The sequence below is a fragment of the Lepidochelys kempii genome, chromosome 1 (genome assembly GCF_965140265.1).
Source record: "Lepidochelys kempii isolate rLepKem1 chromosome 1, rLepKem1.hap2, whole genome shotgun sequence".
NCBI classification, from domain to species: domain Eukaryota; kingdom Metazoa; phylum Chordata; order Testudines; family Cheloniidae; genus Lepidochelys; species Lepidochelys kempii.
In genome coordinates, this window is record NC_133256.1 from 303,769,576 (window position 1) to 303,792,245 (window position 22,670).

General features: G+C 38.1%; 1 protein-coding gene across 2 annotated transcripts in view; it reads right to left on the minus strand.

Moving 5' to 3' along the window:
* TFEC (transcription factor EC) overlaps positions 1-22,670 on the minus strand; it is a 125,276-nt gene that overhangs the window by 43,497 nt on the left and 59,109 nt on the right. For both annotated transcript variants that reach the window (XM_073331607.1, XM_073331602.1), the window contains exon 2: positions 1,605-1,856. In XM_073331607.1, the coding sequence (XP_073187708.1) occupies positions 1,605-1,856 (252 nt within the window). The remainder of the gene's footprint in view (positions 1-1,604; positions 1,857-22,670) is intronic.

Consider the following 22,670-nt stretch of genomic DNA (forward strand, 5'->3'; position numbering starts at 1 on the left):
GTAACACATTTATCTACTGGTCCAGGAAGGCTGCCAGGAATCTGTGGTTGTTCAAGAATCCTGGTCACTCATGCTGCAGCATATAATGCTGCTGCCAAAATTCAGCAGGTTGAGTAATGTGTTGTGTGTTGAAGCACAGAAATTCATGGTACCTCAGTTTGGATATTCATTCCAAAGATTGGACACATATCCAAAACAGCCTGTCTGGTCCTAGCCAGAATCAGGAACTGCAGAAACGTGTGACACTGATAAATAATTAAACAGAAAAAACAGTTAAATACTTTTTGAAACCTCAATATAGGTTCAGTTTGGGTTCCGTTTGAGTTTTGAGTAACAATCTGGATTGGTACACAAATACCTTGTTTTCTTAACAAAGCAGCCCTGCAGAAGGCCTCATAGTCAAACACTGTTGCTAATTCTGTTGCCTATAGGTAAGATTCACTTGTGTCATGTGGGTTTGTACAAGCAGAGCTGGTAGGGGAACTGTGGGTGGAGCAGCTGTGTGGAGGTGCCTGCACACTCCATGCTCCCACATGTCAACTACCATCAAAGGCCACAAATGGAGCAATCCAGGGATATTTATGCGGATCTGGGGCTCCATGCAACTGGCACTGAGAGACTGCAGTCACTACTGCAGCCAATAGCATCCCCAGGGAGAGGGTAACTATTCTGCAGCTCCCCGCCCCCCACCCATGCCTATTGGCCCTACACTGGGGTACTGTATTCCACTTCCCCAGCCCTTTCACACTCCACTGACATAGAACTCAACTACTCAGGGCATATGTAGATGGAAAGGATTTCACCCTGTGGTAACAGCGTATTCATGAGTCTTTTTTGTTCTATTTAAATCCCATCATGGGATAAAGCTGCTCCCTTTCTTATGCCATTGGATGAATTCTCCTTTTGCTAGTTTGCAACATCTCTTGAAATCGACTGAAGTACTGAAGAACATCTTGATCTATATCGGACTGCATAAAATGTACAGGCCAGATCCTCAGCTGGTGTAACTAGGTGTAGCTCCACTGAAGTCAATGGTAGTGCTGAAGTCAATGGAGCTACACAGATTTACACGAGCTGAAGATCGGGCCTATATAAAATACAGCAATTAACCGAAAAAATCAATGAATGGGTTATTGCATCTAAAATTTAGTCTGATCTGGTGTTTAACTTTATTATATATTTGAAATAATGTTTTTAGACATAAATAACTTCCATTTGACAAAGGTTTGCAAATCCAGGTGCATAACCAAAAAAGTGGACAGTAATATACTAATGTCAGACTTTGTATTTGACATGCGTTCTGCAAATACAAAATATCCAGGTGCAAACTGAAAGTTTAAGTGTCTAATCCTGCAAGCAGCTAGTCACACTGGCATTCAGAATCCACGCACTTCAATGGGACTGCTTGTGTAAGCAAGGAGTACCCAAGTGAACAAGGGCTGTAAAGTGAGGCTATAAGAAAGGGAACACTGATGTGCTGCAGCAAAGAACTGGTACACGTACATTTAATTGTTATTCACAAGTAACACAAGGTGTGCAAGATAACCACCATTCTCCTATACTTTCCCTCAGCCCGGCCTGTATCTTAAACATACATGCCATACCACATTTTCATGTTGTCCTCCAAGACCCAGTAGCTTGGTAACCGGACTTTCTGGAGTGCCAATATCGCTGGCAGGAGGCATGTGTCCGTTTCTCAGTACGGGTGTAGCTCCTGCAGGCTGGACTGTATGGCAGTGGGACAGTGAGAGGGTTTGGCTGGAGAGCTTGGTGTCAAGTGTCAGGTATTGTTTCACTTGATGTTTTTGGCTTTGCTGTATGTGATATCTAGATTGATTTTCCAAGTGTGTTTGTACCTGTGGGGAAAAGGAAATAATTTTTGAAGTTTATATTTATCAGTACAATTATTTATACATAATGTTGCTTTATAGCATAACTTCGGTAAAGAAGAGCATAAAAGGCCAGATCTTCAGTTGGAGTAAATTGATGCAGCTCCATTAAAGTAAATGGAGCTATGCTGATTTAAACGAGGTGAAAATCTGGCCCTTATATTAGCATTGTAGAATTATTATAAATCTCAAATCTTTGGTTGATTTCACTCCCTTATTCATTAATTAGATACTTCACATACCATTATTCCCCTCCTGCTTCCTTAGGGCTATATAATTTGTTTACATGATGGGATGGGGGAAAGAGGGGATAGAAATATAATCACTGTACATAATCTGGTACATCTCTTTCCTTTTTTCAAACTCATGATTCATCTCTAACTGAAAACACTGACCATATCTGCAAAAAATGGCAGTCAAATGTTTAAACATGTATGCACAATAAAATATTGTTTTATAAGTGTGCTGTAGCTCACGAAAGCTTATGCTCAAATAAATTGGTTAGTCTCTAAGGTGCCACTAGTACTCCTTTTCCTTTAATGAATAAAAGGATTCTAAAACAACATGTAATCTAACTGTGTTTGAGTAATTAAACAGTGGCAATCATTCATCAAATCTCATAGTATATTTGATTGGCTCACCTTGTAATAAGAGCAGTCCATCAAATGAGGCATTTTTGTATTTTTGCAAAAGGAAAATTCCAGATACAATCCTAGATGGGTACTAACCAACCCCAAACCAAACCGTCTTCTACAGGCTCCACTGGAAGAATGACTATTTTTGAAGACGATGGGACTTTATAAACTAAGTGGTCATGCCAAAAGAGCTAATTGAGTAAGACTTTGGGCCATCCTTTAATTGCACAGATTGACAATTACTACTTCAAATGGGTCCCATTTCAGATCAATGTCACATTCCTACAATTCAACCACCACAAACTGTACTGTCATTTCAGCCCTGTGGCTCTCTTTCTATGCTACGGTATGACTAGTCACAAATTTCTTGTAATCAATTTTCCTCAAGTGGCCTTTGTGCAGGCATGTTTAATATTTCTTACACAATAGTAAATCTCGCTTTGCAGCCCTTATTTTCTCTATTTTTTCATTCTACTTAAATAAACTTCTTTTTAATTCTCCTAACATACATCAGCACAGACAAATAGCCCACAAAAAGTCTTTTGCATTTAAATTAGCTGTATTTTGGTACAATATTGCAGCACTTATTTTATTTTAATAGTGTTATGCTGGTACTTTGCAAATTATTTTAATTGTGGCTCCCATAAACTAATTTTTCAGTCATATAAAAAATTAAGATTTGCAATAACAAATATACATATACATTGCTATAGTGTACATGAGATAGGCTTTAAAGACATTAAATTGCATTTCAGTAGAACATCTCTGTAAAATGTTAAGAATGCTGTTTAGACAATCCTATAATTTTAAGTTATGAATACATATGTCCTATGTATGGCTGTTGTATATTCATATATATTTTGGAGTCATTTAATTCACAAGAAATATTCATAGAGTCCAAGGCCAGAAGGGACCATTGTGATTATCTAGTCTGACCTCCTGTAAAACACAAGCTATAGAACTCCCCCAAATATAACTGCTAGAGCAGATTTTTTAAAAAAAAAAACATTCAATCTTGATTGAAAAATTGTGACCGATGGAGAATCCACCACACCTCTTGGTAAATTGTTCCAATGGTTAATTACACTCACCGTTAAAATTTATGCTTTATTTCCAGTCTAAAGTTATCAGCTTCAACTTCCAGCCATTAGATCATTTATACCTTCCTCTGCCAGACTGAAAAGCCCGTTATTAAATATTTATTCCTGTAATGGGGTTCACAGGACATAGGCAGAGGAGAGAGGAGAGCCTTCCTCACTGAGAGGCAACCAGGCTGAGCACACTGCCACAGCTGCCAGAACTGCCAGAGACACACACCCACAGCTAAGACCAATAAGGAAAACACCCCAGCTATAAAGGAAGGAGAACAGGGAGAAAGGAGGCAGAAGGGCTTGAGATGATAGAGGGGCTACAAACCTAGGCTGGCTCCAGGGAACTGATAGGGAGGTAAAGGAAGACTGTAAGCCCTGGAGTTAAGGGCTGATTGATTAATTTTCTGTTAAGTTGATGGACTGGGCAAATTTGAGTTAAATAGAGGAGAGACAATTTGGTGAAAGATGGGACACCAAAATGGAACTACACACAGAATCTTTAACAGTTCCCAATATAGGTACTTATAGACTGTAATCAAGCCATCGCATAACCTTCTCTTTGTGAAGCTAAATGGTTTGAGCTCTGATTTCACTGCTATAAGGCATGCTTTCTAATTCTTTAATCATTCTCATGGCTCTTGTCTGAACTCTCTCCAATTTATCAACATCCTTCTTGAATCATGAGCACCAGCACTGGATAGTGTTCCAGAAATGGTTGCACCAGTGCCAAATGGTGATAAAATAACCTCTATGCTCCTATTAGAGATTCTTCTTTTTATGTGTTCCAGGATCGAATTAGCTCTTTTGGCCATCGCATCAGAGGGGAAGCTCGTGTTCAGCTGATATGCATCATGATCCTCAAATCTTTTTCAATGTCTCTGCTTCATAAGACAGAGTTCCCCCATCATGTAAGTATGACCTACATTCTTTATTCCTAGGGATATACATTTACATTTAGCTGTATTAAAACACATCTTGTTTGTGTGCATCCAGTTCACCAAGTGATCCAGATCACTCTGAATCAGTGACCTGTCCTCTTCATTATTTACCATTTCTCCAATTTTTCTAAAATTGAAAACTTTATCAGTGATGATTTTGTTTTCTTCCAGGACATTGATAAACATGTTAAATAGTGTAGAGCCAAGAATCAGGCCCTGCAGGACCACACTGGAAACACATCTGCTTGATGACAATTCTCTGTTTACAATTACATTTTAAAACATATCTGTTAACAAGTTTTTAATCCACTTAATGTGTGCCATGTTCATTTTATATTGTTTTACTTTTGTTGTGTGGTACCAAGTCAAACACCTTAAGAAGTCTAAGTATATTACGTCAACAATATTACTTTTGTCATCCAAACTTTTAATCTCATAAAAAAAATCAAATTAGTTTGACAAGATCTATTTTTCCATAAAACTATGTTGATTTGCATTAACTACATTATCCTCTTTTAATTGTTTATTAATTGAGTCCTGTATCAGCTGTTCCATTACCATGCTGGAGATCAATGTCAGACTGACAGGCCTATAATTATCCAGTCATCCTCTTTACCCTTTATAAAAATTGACATAACCTTAGCTTTCTTGCAGCCTTCTGGAACTTCCCAGTGCTTCAATATTTCTTGAAAATCAGAATTAATGGTCTAGCAAGCTCCTTGGCCAGCTCTTTTAAAACTCTAGGATGCAAGTTATCTGGACCTTCTGATTTAAAAATGTCTAACTTTAGTAGCTTCTGTTTAACGTCCTCCAGAGATGGGAACAGAAAGTCTCATAATATGGTGATAACATTCTATCTCATCTAATTATGCCCAAATACAGAACAGAAATATGTATTGAACACTTTTTCTGCAGTATTATTGATAATTCTGCCATTTTCATCTAGTCATGGACCAATACTATTGTCAGGATTCTTTTTGTTCCTAATATATTTTTAAAACTCGTTCTTATTGTCCTTAACTATGCTGACCACAAGGACAAATCTATGCCCCTTGGCTTCTCTTCTCAATTTTCTACAATTCCTAACTTCTGATTTATATTCGTTACTATCAACTTCCCCTTTCTTCCATTTGTTATATATTATTTTTTATTTTGTACAGTTGCCTTCACTCCCCCTTGAAACCAGTTATTTATTTATTTATTAACTAATACATCCTTCTTCCTTGATAGTGAACTCTTTAGCAGTCTAGTAAGCTGTTATTAAAATATTCTGATTATCATTCACATTATTCTCATTAAATTCTTCCTACTACATAATTTGGCTCATAATTGTTTTCAGTTTTGTGAAATTGGCCTTATTAAAGTATCTATCCATCTCTATATGGATATATATATTAATGGTCTGGACTTTATACTGTGTGCACATTATAAATTTGATCAAGCTATGATCACTTGTACCTAAGCTTCCATTAATTTTTAGTTCTTGGTCAGTTCCTTTTTATCTGTTCAGACAAGGTCTAATAAAGAATTTCCCTGTGCTGGCTGCAATGCTTTTTGAGTTAGGAAATTGTCATTTATAATGTTTAGAAATTCCAAGAATATTTTAGTATTGGAAGTATGAGACCTCCAGCTGATGTAACTCAAACTGAACTTCCCCATGATCACACAGCTTTTTTTCCTATATATTATAGATAAGTATGTAAGGAAGTGGCCATCCTCTTCCTCTGTCGCAGCCACCAATACCTCATCTTGTGCTTTATATGTTAGGAAATTGATCCATAAGCATTCAGGATCATTTTCTTCTGAGTTATCAATGACTCAGGTAATGCCATTTTTGACATAGTGGCCCCCCTTTTGCCCACTCAGTCCTTCCTAAATAGGTTATAACCACTGATTTTAACACTCCAATAGTGTAAATCATACTACCAGGTTTCAACAATACCAACTAGATCAAATTTATGCCCATAAAAATAATTAGGTCTTGCTTGGAATTTTCATGTTAGTTTGGGAAAGTATGTAAGGTGCTGTTTATTAAGGCCTCAATTCATCAACGCACTGAAGGACATGCTTGACTTTAAACTCGTGCTTAAATCCATCCCTATTCATCAAAGTACTTAACTATGTGCTTAAATCCCTTTAACTTCATTTGGATTTAAGCCCATGTTCAAATTTAAGCATAAACTGCTGAATTAGGGCCTAAGTGTAAAATCTACCCCATGCCCATTAAGCGAGGGAATTTGGACACTCTGTGAGTGGAGTGCAGCATGGTTGGGAACTGACCCCAATCCAGGACCAGGGTACAGAATTACTGTTTAGCATTCCTTCATGCTGTCATTCCACAAAGAGCCACAGGTCCTCCATACTAGTTACAAACGGTTCTAGAGCCACTGCAAAGGAGTGAATGTATGTCCCCTCTCCTAGCCTACTAGAACTTCCACACTGCCTAGGCTGGTGCAGAAACCCTTCCTGTGGTCCACAGACACCCAAATTCAACAGTTTTGCTAGTAGAACCCCCACAGAGTCCCTTTCCATGGTGTAACAGATGAGGAGGACTTTGCACAGGCTCTCCATACCATGGACCAAATATTCTTTCTTCTTAAACTGAGAGGACAATTGCTCTATCATGAATGAAAAAGTGGCTTGGAAATTCAACATTCCTGCAGGAAATATTGAAACCACACTACTAGATGTAAAAAATAAACAGAAAGGAATGTATAAATCATTTGCAGTTCATTAGATTAGTCTATGTTGTCTTAATTTAAATTGTTCTTGCAAACAAGGAGATTTAATCAATTAGTTGATTTTATTACCAGGATCTTTCCTGGGAGGATGATGTGGAGGAGGAAGACGCTTTATTTTTGTTTCTTAGGCTTTTAGGATAATCAGTGAACGCTTGTGGCACCCGATTGCGAATTGGACCACCACTTCTGTCACTGTCCTATTGCATTGTGATTTCCATGAATGAAAATCAACTAAGCATGGAGCAGTAGTAATTCAGAAATCAGGCTCATTATCAGTGCTTTTCTTGGATGGTTTTCTTTCAGTGGGAGCAACAGATCTTAACAATGTTTGTAGTAGACATTTCACAAGCAGAAAAGCATTTAAAGCTCCTCCAGTGGGAGATGGTCATTACTTCAGCTATAGTTTTTCAAACTCTTAGTGGCCTCAAGTGTTCAAATTACAAAAGCAGTAAATATGAAAGTAAAATTGTTTGGGTGGAAAGGGTTTTTTAAAATGCGTACTCGAAGTTAAGGTACCCAGTCCATCTTTAGGCAACCGTTTTTTTTAAAAAAATCTTGACCCTACTATATAGGCCGTAAATTTTTCTTTTTATATTAAGAGAACATTAGGGTTGCAAAGTCAAGCACTCAAAAGAATTAAGAATATCTGTGCAACATGAGTGAAATAGAAGAGAAAATTCAAGACTTGGTAAAAATGTTATCAAGTCTGAGGGTAATGTAGCAACTAACCACAATATGATTGGACACTGATTTATTCTCTACTGGAATGTCAGAAGACTGGAATGAGTCACATTATTAAATGTTAGTAATATTATGTTTGGTTTAGATTTGTTGAATAGCTGAGACTGTAGAATAAAATAAACTCTTTAGTGTTTGTAATTTCGACAACAGTTATTTAATTTTCATTGTGAGTTTGAGTTTCAGTGTAACTGTTGGGTATAGTTCATTATTTCTGTGGCAGTTAAGAACAAAACCCTGGCCACAAGGATAGGAACCACAGACTGTGGAGAAATTTGAATCTGAATCTAAACTTGGACACTCTAGCCCAGTGTTCTCAACCAATCTACACATAGCTGTGACATCCTCAGGGCCATTCAGGTAGTATATATATTGTGTGGATGCAGCTCACATAACACATATACAGCTGCATATGTGGCCCATAATGGTAAATAGATGGAGAATCACTGCTCTAGCCCATTTTTAATTAGTCTTGATAAAGGCATTGGCATTGAAATACTCAATCTAGGGGGTTAGGAAAAGGATCATTGGATAAAACAAGCATTCCTCTTTGCTCCTGGGATCCCCCACAACCTCATCCAGTTTTAGAACCAAGCTCAAAATGAACATTTACATCCACGAGTAACTCTTTAGTTCACTGGAACCATTACATTGAAAGGGACTATTCATGTGCATAAAGTTTCTCATGTTCAGTAGAACCTCAGAGTTACGATCACCAGAGTTACAAACTGACCAGTCAACCACACACCTCATTTGGAACAGGAAGAATGCAATTAGGTAGCAGAGACAAAAACCAAAAGCAAATATTGTACAGTACAGTGTTCAATGTAAACTATTAAAAAAAGGGAAAATTTTATAAAAAGATTTGACAAGATAAGGAAACTTTCTGTGCTTGCTTCATTTAAATTAAGATGGTTAAAAGCAGCATTGTTCTTCTGCATAGTAAAGTTTCAAAGCTGTATTAAGTTAATGCTCAGTTATAAACTTTTGAAAGAAGAACCATAACGTTTTGTTCAGAGTAACAAACATTTCAGAGTTAAGAACAACCTCCATTCCTGAGGTGTTTGTAACTCTGAGGTTCTACTATAAGTAAATAATTACAGAATTCGGGCCTATGTTTACATTTATCCTATTTTTATTGCTTAAAACACTTGTGAAAAGGAAATGTAAATGATTAAATTGTGGAAAAGATGAGCGGTAGGGGAAAGTTTTCAGAAGTGCCTACATGATTTAGATATGTCTACACTGCAATAAAAGCCCTCCAGCATCGCTGCAGCTGGCCTGGGTCAACTGACTCAGGCTCACAGGGCTCAGGCTGCAGGGCTATAAAGTAGCAGTGTAGATGTTCAAGCTCTGGCTGGAGCCCGGGCCTGGGCTGAGTCCCCACAAGAGCGGGTGGGGCTTAGAGCCTGGGCTCCAGCCCAAGCCTGAACATCTACACTGCTATTTGTAGCGTTGCAGCCCAAGCTCAAGTCAGCTGACCCGGGCTCTGAAGATGTGTCTACATTGGCAACGTAAGCCTTGTCTCAGGCTCAAGCCCAAGTCCCCTTCTGTCCATACACAAATCACACTAACCCAGGGTCCCAGGACCCTGAGGGGCTGCAAGGTATGATCCCAGGTCAAAGCCCTGACCCAGGTTCAAGAGGCAGTGTAGATGCAGCCCCACTTGACTCAGGTCCTGGGAGTCCTCCAAAAAGTATCTCAGAATCCCAGGAGCCAACTTCCTCTGTCCTCTCTGTTCCAAGACTCTTGAACCTACACTATTGAAAACAGATGCAACCACCCTGGGTGTACTGCAGCAGCTCAGTGAGTCGGCATTAACCCTTCTGACCCCTGAGCTGCAAACACACCATCCCTGAGTTCGCAATAGAGACTGACCAGAACAAGCCTTTTGCAAATTGTGCTACTTCACGGTCACAGGAGCACAGCCTGATTTTGGTACATCTCTGGAGTGAGGCTAGCAAGACTGTGGACTTTAGTAAGAGCATCAGCAGTTAAATTGCTCTGAAAATGTTGACTGGCCAAAATGTAGGTGCCTGGGAGATTTAGTTGGAGCGGTGGGGTCAATTAGGTGGTACCTGAGCTCCCAGTTTTGAAAATGTCAGAGGTGCCTACATGATGGACTTAAGTATCCATTTTCCTATTTAGGTGCCAAAATCCCTTTAAAAATCTGGGCTTTAAGCCTAAATCCCAATGATTTTTTTAACGAGACTAAGTTATTCAAAAGCAGCTAAGTAATTTAATAGTGTAAGTCCTATTTTCAGAAGGGAGTTGTTAAGCATTGAAGAGCCTAAGTTCCATTGACTTTCAATTATACTGAATGCCTAACTCACTTTTGGAATGGGATGGAATTTAGGCTCCTAAGTGACTTAAATGTTTTTGAAAATGTTACTGGTAAACACTCAGGATAGCAGAAATGTGCAGATGAGCCAGTACTGATTCTCCTCCCAGACATTCTTTTGTAGCTGTTATAGTCAGTCCAGGCCGATTATTGCTAAGACTTTTGGATGAATGAAAGCTGGTATAAGTTCTAGCAGAGAACACTTCATCTCCTGCCCACTATCTTGATTCTGCTTACCTACTCCAGGTAGGATTACATAATCAGATGGTTCAGAACCAGAATCCCAAATCCTGAACACTGAAAGCATTAAAAATCCATACCCAAACCCAGAACTGAACGTTATGATTTGAGTTGAACCAAAACCTTGAATCCAAACACTCCCAAACTTTGGAGAAAGTTTAGGTCTTGTTTTTGAACCGTCAGCTCACATGTTCATATGTACTGTATTTCTAATTTATATTCCATTCACAAGCCAGTTATGAGTACAAATATAATTTTTAGGAGTTACAGATGCAACTGCAAAAGTCTTCGTTTCTTTCTAATTTGAGCACACATCTTGACCATGTTGTAAATCTGTGGTAAAACTGTGTAATATCCATTCTATTCCTGCACAAGTATGAAATTTAGATTAAAAAAATGAAAGTAAAATTGGTATCTTTTACAATGGCATAGCTAGGCTTTCCAATTTGTTTAATTAAGCAAACATTAACCAGATTATTTGCTGATGGGATTTTTCAATTGGAAAAACAAAACAATTTCTATGGTTTTCATAGCAGTCATGTTAAAGGTAAGAAAAAGCCCATATTTGATGGGCAGGTGGGAGTCATGAATAGTTCTTCTAAATATCCAAATAAGGAAGAATGCTAATGTTGTGTCAGTAATTAAAAAAGACAAGCAGAATGACCCAGGTTAATATAGGCCAATTAGCCTGACATCAGTCCTTGACAAAATAATGGAAAGGCTGATATGGGATTCAGTCAATAAAGGACAAGAATATAATTAATGCCAATCAATATTATTTTATGGAAAACAGGTCATGTCAAACAAACCTTACTTCATTCTTTGATAAAATTACAGAATGAGTTAAAATAACTGTTCAGATGTAACGTACTTTGACTTTTGTAAAGTGTTTGACTTAGTACCACATGACATTCTGATTAACAAATTAGCACTATACAATATCAATAAAGCACAAGTTAAATGGATTAAAAATTGACTAACTGAGGACTTGTCTGCACTACCATTGTAAGTCAACCTACGCTACGTAATCTACGTAGTCGATGTACCTTAGGTCAAGTTACTGTGGGGCCTACACCGCAGGGGGGTCGACGGGAGAAACTCTCCTGTCGATTTACCTTACTCTTCTCATTGAGGGTAGAGTACAGGGTCGACTCGAGAGTGATCTGTTGTTAATTTGGCGGGTCTTCACTAGACCTGCTAAATTGACTGCCTGTGGAGCGATCTCAGAGCGTCGATCCCAACTGTAGTGTAGATGGACCCTGAGAGATCTCAAAAAGTAGTTGATAGTGAGGAGGCATCACCGGATAGGGAGGAGGACAGGGCTGTTATGCAGAGTAAACTGATCGCATGGTAAGATGGGCCCATTCAAACAAAATGAGTTTTAAAACAGTCTAATGCAAAGTTACACCATCTAGGCACAGGGAATGCTGGCCATACCTACAGAATGGGAGGACTGTATTCTGGAAAGCAGTGTCTCTGAAAAGGATTTAGAGTTATAGTGGAAAAGCAACTCAATGGGAGCTCTTAGTGTGATGCTGCGGCAAAACGGGCTGGTGAAATCATTGGAGTATACACCAAGGAGCAGTGGTAGGAGAAAGAAGGTCCTTTGAACTTGGTATTTGGCATTGGTGAGTTGAATACTGGAATACAGTCTTCCTTTTTGGTATCCACATTTTAAAAAGTATGTAATACTTTTACAGAAGAGGTGCAGAAAGGAGACACAAAAATGATTCAAGGGTTGTAGAAAATGCCTTTCAGTGAGAAATTTTCAGAGTCTAATCTATTCAGTTTATCAAAAAGAAGATTGAGAGGTGTATAAATAATTTCACTTGGTGAAAATATCAGGGCTCTTTACCTAGTGAAGAAAAGCATAAGAACTACTAGTGGCTGAAATTGGACAAATTCAAATTGGAAATAAGACACACATTTGTAACAATCCGGATTATTAATCATTGGAAAAAACTACCAAAGGAAGTGGTGGCTTCTCCATTTCTTGATGTAGTCAAAATCAAGACTAGATGCCTTTCTAGCAGATATGCTTCAGTCAAACACAAGTTACTGGGATCAATTCAGGGGGTAATGGGTGACATTTAACAGTCTGTGATATACAGGAAGTCAGATTAGAGGATCAATGGTCCCTTCTGAAGTTTACTCTATGAAATTATAAATTTGGCTGCTTTACAGCTACTTTTTCTTTGATTAAAAAAAATTTGAATTTTCAGCAAACAATGTTAAAACGAAAGCCTTGTTATAAAATCACTGGATCAAATGCACTCTTGATATAGTGGGTGACACTCAATGGATTTCACTACAGTTTGCCCACTTATGTAACAGATGAATGTACTACCATATTTTTAATTATTTGTGAAATAAACTTCTCTGGTGGTAGTCAGAGTTACACTGATGGGAACACCATCACCATTTGACAGCAATACAATCTTCACAATAACTATTCTAGTTATAGGATTTCACGTTCTTTCAATCTTAGTACTAGAAAATAAGCATTGAACTACAACTTCTTTGTTAATAAAATATTCTGTAAGAACCTAAAGTTATAATTCCATTTTAAGATAAGTGCAACAGCAACATAGACTATTATAATAATTTTTCTGTAGGTTTTCAAGTAGCTTTCAGAAAGATAGTATATTTGATGAAATAGCCTTTCCTAACTGCTGGCAGCACCAAACATAAGTTGTTTATTTGTCCTGATCATTTTATTAAACTTGTTAAGCTTTATTGAAAATTGCATGTATTTGTTTCATACCAAAATTAAATTTCAATTAAAGTTAGAATAAAAATGTTCCATTGTTATCTAAAAATTTATCTCCAAATAATGTTGCTGCTTGTCTTAGGGCTGGTGTCTACAAGTATGTGCGAGGGTGCCAATTATTTAAGCTAAACGCAGTAATTAATTTTTTGTAATGTGAAATTTTATTGATTGGAACTTTGATCTGACTAGATGGGACCTTTTCTATTAATATGCATGAAGAGAGATTACAAAGAGAAAAGACATCCAGTCTGGCAATCCACAACTGTGTTTAGCTGATGCCATAAAGTAGCTTTCAAGTTAAAACAAAATTCTCATGTGACTCTAATGAATTATTTTTCATCCAGTTTAACCTTTTGACATCATATTCATCAATAAGTTGTGAACGTTCTTTCAAGGGTGACGAGACTAAAGAAGCGCATTTTTAAAGTTCTTTTGCAAAGGCCACGTCTTTGACAATCACTACTGTCTTCTCTATTTTGGTATCTCAATGTCCTAAAATAGCTCTCTCAGTTCTAAATGGAAGGGGAAGGACTCTAAAATTCTCTATCATGGCTGTCAGTCATTATTAGAAACATGATATAAATTTAATAAAAAGATCCTTAAAAATCTGCTGCAACTATAGCTAGGTAAGAAATATATTATTAATTTTTGTCATTTATATTCTTTTGAAATAGGTTTACATGCCATTTTTGCGCTTTTTGTCTGCAAAGAAGAAAAATATCATTTTAAAGTGACTATAATATTTTCAGAAAGACATTTTTAACTTTTAAAGGACACAGGTGATTCTGTAATACACACTTAAAGACAATGGGACTCAGCAGTATGGACCCTGGGTTATAGTAGTGGATCCAGATATAGGATCAGGGCTATGATATGTTTTCTGTTCATTTTAAAGATTACAATGATTGTAGGCATTTACTCTTATCTTGAAAAAATTTCATTTACTTTCTAATTCAGGAAAGCACTTACGTATGTACTTAATTCCCAAAGAAGTCATGGGGGACTTGTCTACAAGGCGCATTAGTCTGTACTAGAGGTGTGTAAATTCGAGTGCACACGAGCATGATGTGCACTAACTGGCCCACAAAGACCCATGCTCATGTGAACTAAAAGTTCCCTAGTGCACATTAATATAGTCCTGTTTCAAACAATGCTACATTAATACATGCTAGAGAAATGTTAGTGTATATCAGCTGGGTCCACACAAGTTTAAGCTTCAGTGCTTTCCTGAATAGGTATAATCCAAGCACACAGTTAAGCGCTTTCATGAATCAAGACCTTAAACTGCAGTATTCTATTCCCACCATCTGCTTCACAGATGTTCAAGAAGAATTGATCCTCCATTATTTCAGTGAGACCTTGAAAAAGCCCATTAACATTTTTTTCAGTATTTAAGTGTCCAAAATCTAATTAAAAATTAAACACAATTTTCTAATTTGATAGACAAACTGCTGAAACATGAATGACATTACATTTCTAAGTTTTGCTCTTGTTGGCAAAATACAACCATAAAGGCTTCATATTCTGGTCTACATGAAACTTGGAAATAAAGACGATAAATAGGACCGCATGTCTGAAAGCTGTTTCATGTGACTGACACCTCTTCCCATGCACGACCCCATTGACTTTTAGAGTTTATTACAAAATGCACTTCAATGGGACCTTTCTCATACAAGTTGCTGGGTAAGACTAGGGCCTGGAGCAGAATATAACATTCATAGAAGGAAGTTTTTACAATGAAAATGCTAACTTTTGAGATTATGAAAATGTGTACAAAATGGCTTGAAATCTTTAACAAGTCAATGTTTTTGACAAAAAAAAATATAGGAAAAAGCTTTGCTAATAGGACTGCAAGAAAGTTAGAGTTAAAGCTGAGTACAAGTGTTTGCAGGGATCAAAGTCTTGGACATTATCTCTGAACACACAGATGTGTGTGTATCATTAAAATAGTTACCTACAATCAAACTTGACTTTTGCTAAATTAAAAATGTCAGTCATATCAATTATGACCTTGATAACATTTTTTACACAAAATTTCATTGCAAAAATTCACAATTTGTTAGTGGAAAATAGGTCTGGTTCAAACTCCGCAAAATAGAAACAATTTTGACATTTTTCACAATACTTTGAAAAATACTTTGACCCAACTCTAAGTTAGAGGCTACTGGGAAAGAGAAGTGAGCTAGATTAAAAGGCTGAAGTAAAGACTGAATGACTGCAGTCCTTTGATCTTAAGGTGAGAGAGGAATCCACATGGTCCCAAGATAGAAAGGCAACTGCCCATCTTGCCCACTGTTATATAGACCATTACCAAAAGCCCACCCACTTGTCAGAGCACTGATCTTAGGAAACAAGTTTAAATATACACAATGTAGCCAAAGGAGCTAAAGAAAAGTGATTCAGCAAATTAGCAAAGAGAAGGAATTGGACTGTGTGGATCAAATGTGAAAAAAGAGAGTGCAAATACCAGTGTTGCATAAGGAAAAGCTCTCTGCAAGGTATGACCAAAGGTACAAGAAGAACAACAGCTCTCCCATGGACAGAAGATCAACACAACAGCATGTGACCATTTGGGGCTATATCTTAGAACTGGCCATTCCCTGCAAAGTTATTTTAAGAATTGGAAAGGTGATTATTTTGACAGGATTTCCTCAAGGTGGTATTTGCTAACGTTCAATGATTGAGCTCGGGTCCTTTCCTTCCTCTGTTTCTGTCTGTTAACATCATTGTTCACACAACATTCATTCAGTAGGAAATGAGTTGTGCGAGGCCAACTAGCTGTACTTTACAACTACAGGGATATCATCAAAGCTTGCTGTCCCAATTGCACTGGAATACTGGAGAGACTTTTGGCTCCTTAATTGAACTCATGCAGTCAAGATGCACAAACCTCTGATGGCTCCTTGGCCAAAATAATCTAACTCTGACTTTTGCTGAAAGGAGCCCTAAGGCTTTAAGGCCAGCTTGTCAGGTGTTAAAATAAAATTTAAGTCTTTATAACTTTGCAGCCTTTATGGCATTTAAGAACAATTTAACTCCCTAGCCCAGAAGGATTTAAGTTTCAAAACATGCAGTCTAAAAATAGTGCATAATCTTAAACAAAACAAACAGACTACAGGCATTATTTTTTACAAACTACGTGATTTAAATGAAAGATTAGAACTGAAAAATGAACTAGGAATCAGACCAAACAGTATAGTTACTTAGAGAAATGTAGAACTGGAAGGGACTTCAACAAGTGTTCTAGTCCCCTGTGCTAAGGAAGTACCAAGTAAACCTAGACCACCCCAGACAGGTGCTGCAGATTAAGCCCTTTACTTTGTCCTGCCTTCGGTGGACATGGAGAATAATTGACCGCAGTCCTCTTTATAACAGTCTTCAAATATGTTAAGGGCTGTTATCAGGTCCCTCCCTCCAAAGGTAATAACAAAATGTTTTTTAAGTACATCAGAAGCAGGAAGCCTTCTAAACAACTGATGGGGCCCCTGGACGATCGAGATACAAAAGGAGCACTTAAAGACGATAAAGTCATCACAGAGAAACTCAATGAATTCTTTGCTTCAGTCTTCACGGCTGAGGATGTTAGGGAGATTCCCAAACCTGAGCCATCTTTTGTAGGTGACAAATCTGAGGAATTGAATTGTCACTAGAGGAGGTTTTGGAATTAATTGAGAAACTTAACAGTAACAAGTCACCGGGACCAGATGGCATTCACCCAAGAGTTCTAAAAGAACTCAAATGTGAAATTGTGGAACTATTAACTATGGTTTGTAACCTATCCTTTAAATCAGCTACTGTACCCAGTGACTGGAAGATAGCTAATGAAACACCAATATTTAAGAAGGGCTCTAGAGGTGATCCTGGCAATTACAGACCGGTAAGTCTAACGTCAGTATCGGGCAAATTAGTTGAAACAACGGTAAAGAATAAAATTGTCAGACACATAGAAGAATATAAATTGTTGCGCAAAAGTCAACATGGCTTCTGTAAAGGGAGATAATATCTTACTAATCTATTAGAGTTCTCTGAGGGGGTCAACAAACATGTGGACAAGGAGGATCCAGTGGACATAGTGTACTTAGATTTTCAGAAAGCCTTTGACAAGGTCCCTCACCAAAGGCTCTTACATAAATTAAGTTGTCATGGGATAAGAGGGGAGATTCTTTCATGGATTGAGAACTGGTTAAAAGACAGGGAACAAAGGGTAGGAATAAATAGTAAATTTTCAGAATGGAGAGGGGTAACTAGTGGTGTTCCCCAAGGGTCAGTCCTAGGACCAGTCCTATTCAACTTATTCATAAATGATCTGGAGAAAGGGGTTAGCAGTGAGGTGGCAAAGTATGCAGATGATACTAAACTGCTCAAGATAGTTAAGACCAAAGCAGACTGTGAAGAACTTCGAAAAGATCTCACAAAACTAAGTGATTGGGCAACAAAATGGCAAATGAAATTTAATGTGGATAAATGTAAAGTAATGCACATTGGAAAAAATAACCCCAACTATACGTACAATATGATGGGGGCTAATTTAGCTAATCAGGGGAAAGATCTTGGAGTCATCCTGGATAGTTCTCTGAAGACATCCACACAGTGTGCAGCGACAGTCAAAAAGCAAACGGGATGTTAGGAATCATTAAAAAAGGGATAGAGAATAAGACAGAGAATATCTTATTGCCCTTATATAAAGGGCAATATCTTGTATGCCCACATCTTGAATACTGCATACAGATGTGGTCCCCTCATCTCAAAAAAGATATACTGGCATTAGAAAAGGTTCAGAAAAAGGGCAACTAAAATGATTAGGGGTTTGGAACGGGTCCCATATGAGGAGAAATTAAAGAGGCTAGGACTTTTCAGCGTGGAAAAGAGGAGACTAAGGGGGGATATGATAGAGATATAAAATCATGAGTGGTGTGGAGAAAGTGAATAAGGAAAAGTTATTTACTTGTTCTCATAATATAAGAACTAGGGGCCACCAAATGAAATTAATGGGCAGCAGGTTTAAAACAAATAAAAGGAAGTTCTTATTCACTCAGCACACAGTCAACCTGTGGAACACCTTGCCTGAGGAGGTTGTGAAGGCTAGGACTATAACAGGGTTTAAAAGAGAACTGGATAAATTCATGGAGGTTAAGTCCATTAATGGCTATTAGCCAGGATGGGTAAGGAATGGTGTCCCTAGCCTCTGTTTGTCAGAGGGTGGAGATGGATGGCAGGAGAGAGATCACTTAATCATTACCTGTTAGGTTCACTCCCTCTGGGGCACCTGACATTGGCCACTGTCAGTAGACAGGATACTGGGCTGGATGGACTTTTGATCTGACCCAGTATGGGCATTTTATATTCTTATGTTCTCTGTCTCTTTTTTCAAGGCTACACATACCCACTCTTTTTTAATCTTTCCTCACAGGTCAAGTTTTCTAAACCTTTTATAATTTTGTTGCTTTCCTCTGGACTCTCTCCAATTTGCCCACATCTTTCCAGAAGCGTGGTGCCCAGAACTGAATACAATACTCCAGTTCAGGCCTAATCAGTAGATCCATTTGAGGCCTCACCAGTGCCAAGTAAAGCAGGATAATTACCTCCTGTGTTTTACTTACAACATTCCTATGAATATACCTCAGAATGACATTAGCATTTTTTTCAACTGCATCACATTGTTGGGCTCATATTCAATTTGTGATCCACCATAACCCCCTGATCCACCATAACCCCTTGATCCTTTTCAGCAGTACTACTGCCTAGCCAGTTATTGCCCATTTTGTAGTTGTGCATTTGATTTTTCTTTCCTAAGTGTAGTACTTCGCACTCCTCTTTACTGAATTTCATTTTGTTGATTTCAGACCAGTTCTCCAATTCATCAAGGTCATTTTGAATTCCAATCCTGTCCTCCAAAGTGCTAGCAACCCCTCTGAGCTTGGTGTCATCTGCAAATTTTACAAGTATATCCGTTATCAAGTCACTAATGACCCTGAGGGACCTCACTAGATACATCCCCACAGTTTGACAGCAAATTATGGATAACTACTCTGAGGTCTTTCAACCAGTTTTGCACCCCATATTATGGTAATTTCATCTAGACCACTAAAATCAAGACAACCCGCATCTCCAGCTTCCCCACAATCCATTAGGCCAGTAACCCTATCAAAAAGGGAAATTAGGTTGGTTTGGCATGATTTGTTCTTGACAAAACCATGTTGGCTATTACTTATAACCCTATTATCTCCTAAGTGCTTACAAATTGATTGTTTAATAATTTGTGCTACTAGCTTTCCAGGCTGACTGGTCTCCTTTTTTAAAGCTATTTGCCCATCTCCAGTCCTCTGGGACCTCATCTGTCCCCCAAGAGTTCTCAAAGACAGCTGCTAAAGGTGCCAAGATTGCTTCAGCCTGTTCCTTAAATACCCTAGGATGAATTTAGTCAGGCCCTGACAATTTGAATACAACTAACTTAAATAAATATTCTTTAACCCGTTTTTTTTTAATAGGATCATGCAGGCTCATCAAATTATGGAACGGATTCTAAAATTGTTACTCATGCTAAACAGTACCTTACTCCATCAGTGGTCCCATTGATTTAATTAGATCTGTGAATAAAACACATCTGTGTTTTTCCAGTTTGTCTTTATTGTTGACATTATTCAATTTAAGGGATTGGTAACTTTTGGCTATTGCAGTTGATAAATGGAGAGAAACTTTTTGCACAGGTAGCTATATTTAACTGGTCAAACCTTTACTTACACTGAATATCATCTATCTCCATGAGTACTCCCACTGAAATCAACTGGACTACCTAAGGCAGAAGAGGCTACAGAACAAGAGTAGGGGGTATCAGTCTCCTAGTGAAGACCTCAGGATGTGGCACTATCTGTATAGAAAAGACTACCTTTTGAAAATTGTTACTCCTGGAGGAATTCTGCATCACTGTGTGTGTACAGAATTCATGACTCCCAGAGATTTCTTTGCTTCCGCGCAGAAAAATGACTTCTTACGGGGAAGCAAAGGGAAACTGCAAGAATGGTCATGCGCCAACTCCCTGGCAGTGCAGGCAGGTGGGTTTGGGCACCCAGAGCAGCCAGTAGAGATGGAAATCACCACTGGGGGGAGTCTGGGTAGTCATGTGTGTGAGAGAGACACTCTGTCCCTCTCAATTGCTGTTGTGGCATGCTCGGCGTGGAGGGGCAGGGCTTTGGGGGTGTTTCTGAAGAGGTAGGCATAGGGCAGACTCTGGTCTCTCAGGCAGAGGAGAATGTAGCAGCCTGCCTGCTTAGTGAATCGTTCCCATTGTTCTTATTGAATTCCCCCAGGAGTATAAAACAGGTGTAAACATTTTTACATTTACATTTTACACTCCTTTTACATTGCCCGAGTGATGTAAAGGAGCCTTATTGTAAAGGACAGTATGGCCTTATAAATGCTTATGGTGCTTTAGTGATTAGAACTGGTCTAAATTTTGGGACTGAAAAAAATTCCTATCAAAATATGCTCCATGAACTATTTGCTACTGATCTTTTTGAAGAACGTCAGTAGCCAGTATAAATTGTGAGTTTGAGGCCTCACCCCTCACTTGCTCTTCAGTTGCCTATGATATACCACTAAGCATATGGATGCATCTGTTTGTTGACTAATAACTCGACATAAATGGTCAATACTAGCTACATTACTATTAGACAGAGGGGTTTTGGTGATTTCCTTCAGGGCTTGGCTAGGACTAATGAAGTGCTTTTGTTTAGAGTACTAACTGGTCATTATGCCTTAAAACAAAAATATTTTTTAATAAATAGATCAAGATGGACTGTGTGCACTCTGTAAGGTAGAAGAAACAATTTGATCACCTTTGATGGGTATGTTAACGGCTTTGCTAACGAGAGGAAAACACTTGAAGACGTTCAGCTGTCTTAAGGTTAAAAAAAGCTATTGTGCTTTAGCAAAAGCACTAGGGGGATGAGGTATTATTTTTACAAGTGCTGTTACTCTGCCTTGTATCTTTCAGAGACTGTGAGAGGATATAAAGTGCTTAGTAGTGAGGCGTTATAGTTGGTGGTGGCTATAGCCAAATCAGACGTGTCTACTTTGCCATCAAAAAAGAAAGAAGAGGGCTAGCTGGGAGAAGCTGTAAGCAGTACATGAGAAGTAATTCCTCCCGTCCCCTCCCTCCTTAGCACTGATGAGGCATCAACTGGATGTACTGTGTCCAGTTTTGGGCACCACACTATGGGAAAGAAGTAGATTAATAGGAGACAGTCCAGAGATGAGCAACAAAAATGATTAAAGCTCTAGAAAACATGACCTATGAAAAAGATTTAAGGAAAAAAAAAACACTTTTTTCAGTCTGGATAATGGAAGACCGAGCGGGTACATAAAAGTACATCTTCCTAATTTCTAACCTAAATCTCCCTTCCTGAAATGTAAGCTCATTACTTCTTGTCCTGTCCTCAGGGAATAACAACAACAATTTATCACCCTTCCCCTTAGCCAAAATATTACAAGGGGTACTTAGTTCTTTCTAAATTATTCTTTCTCTTATCTCTCATTTTCAATAAACAGAGTCAAAGATCCTAAAAACTAATAGAGGTCCTATTGTGTAAGCAAAAGTTACAAGGTAAACTTGCACAAGCTTCTACTTAAAAAATGTTTTAATCCTGCATATGTGTGTATGTGCGTGCCCCAAATTTGTACTCTCCATGTCTGAATTTGGAAGAGCTTCTATTTGGCCTTACACTAATCTGAATATCCCTTACAGAGGTGACGAGGAGTTAGAAGTTCATGAAGAGAAGGTTGCTGACTGTAAACAACATAATGTGTTTTACTGTTCTTGCAATTAAATGGAAATCCCACAAAAACAGCATAATTGGTACTTACAATACTAAACTTAGCAAATGAACTTGACCATTCATCATAATAACAAATCTTAGTTCACCACATGTCCCATTCAGTAGTCATTCAATTAGCTGAAAAAAAGATATCATTCAGGCTATTTCTAATGTGCAACGGATCAAAGTTTCACTTCTGTCTCCAATTACTTGACTTCTAGAAGCAGCTTTTGAGAAACCATTTGGGAAAAAAAGCTTTTCCTTTTAGGTTACAGTCCCATAAATGTACTCTAGAGGCAGTTTAGAGACAGTACTTGTTCATTCAGTATTATAAATTTAGGCTCTCTCATTTATATTTAGAGCTTGCTGCAACAAACCTTCACTTACTCACTTGGGTAGACTTTAGGAAGGAGCTATCTGTCTGAGTACGGACTACTCCATAGCAGTCAGAATTTGTAGGAGTCGCTATTTAGG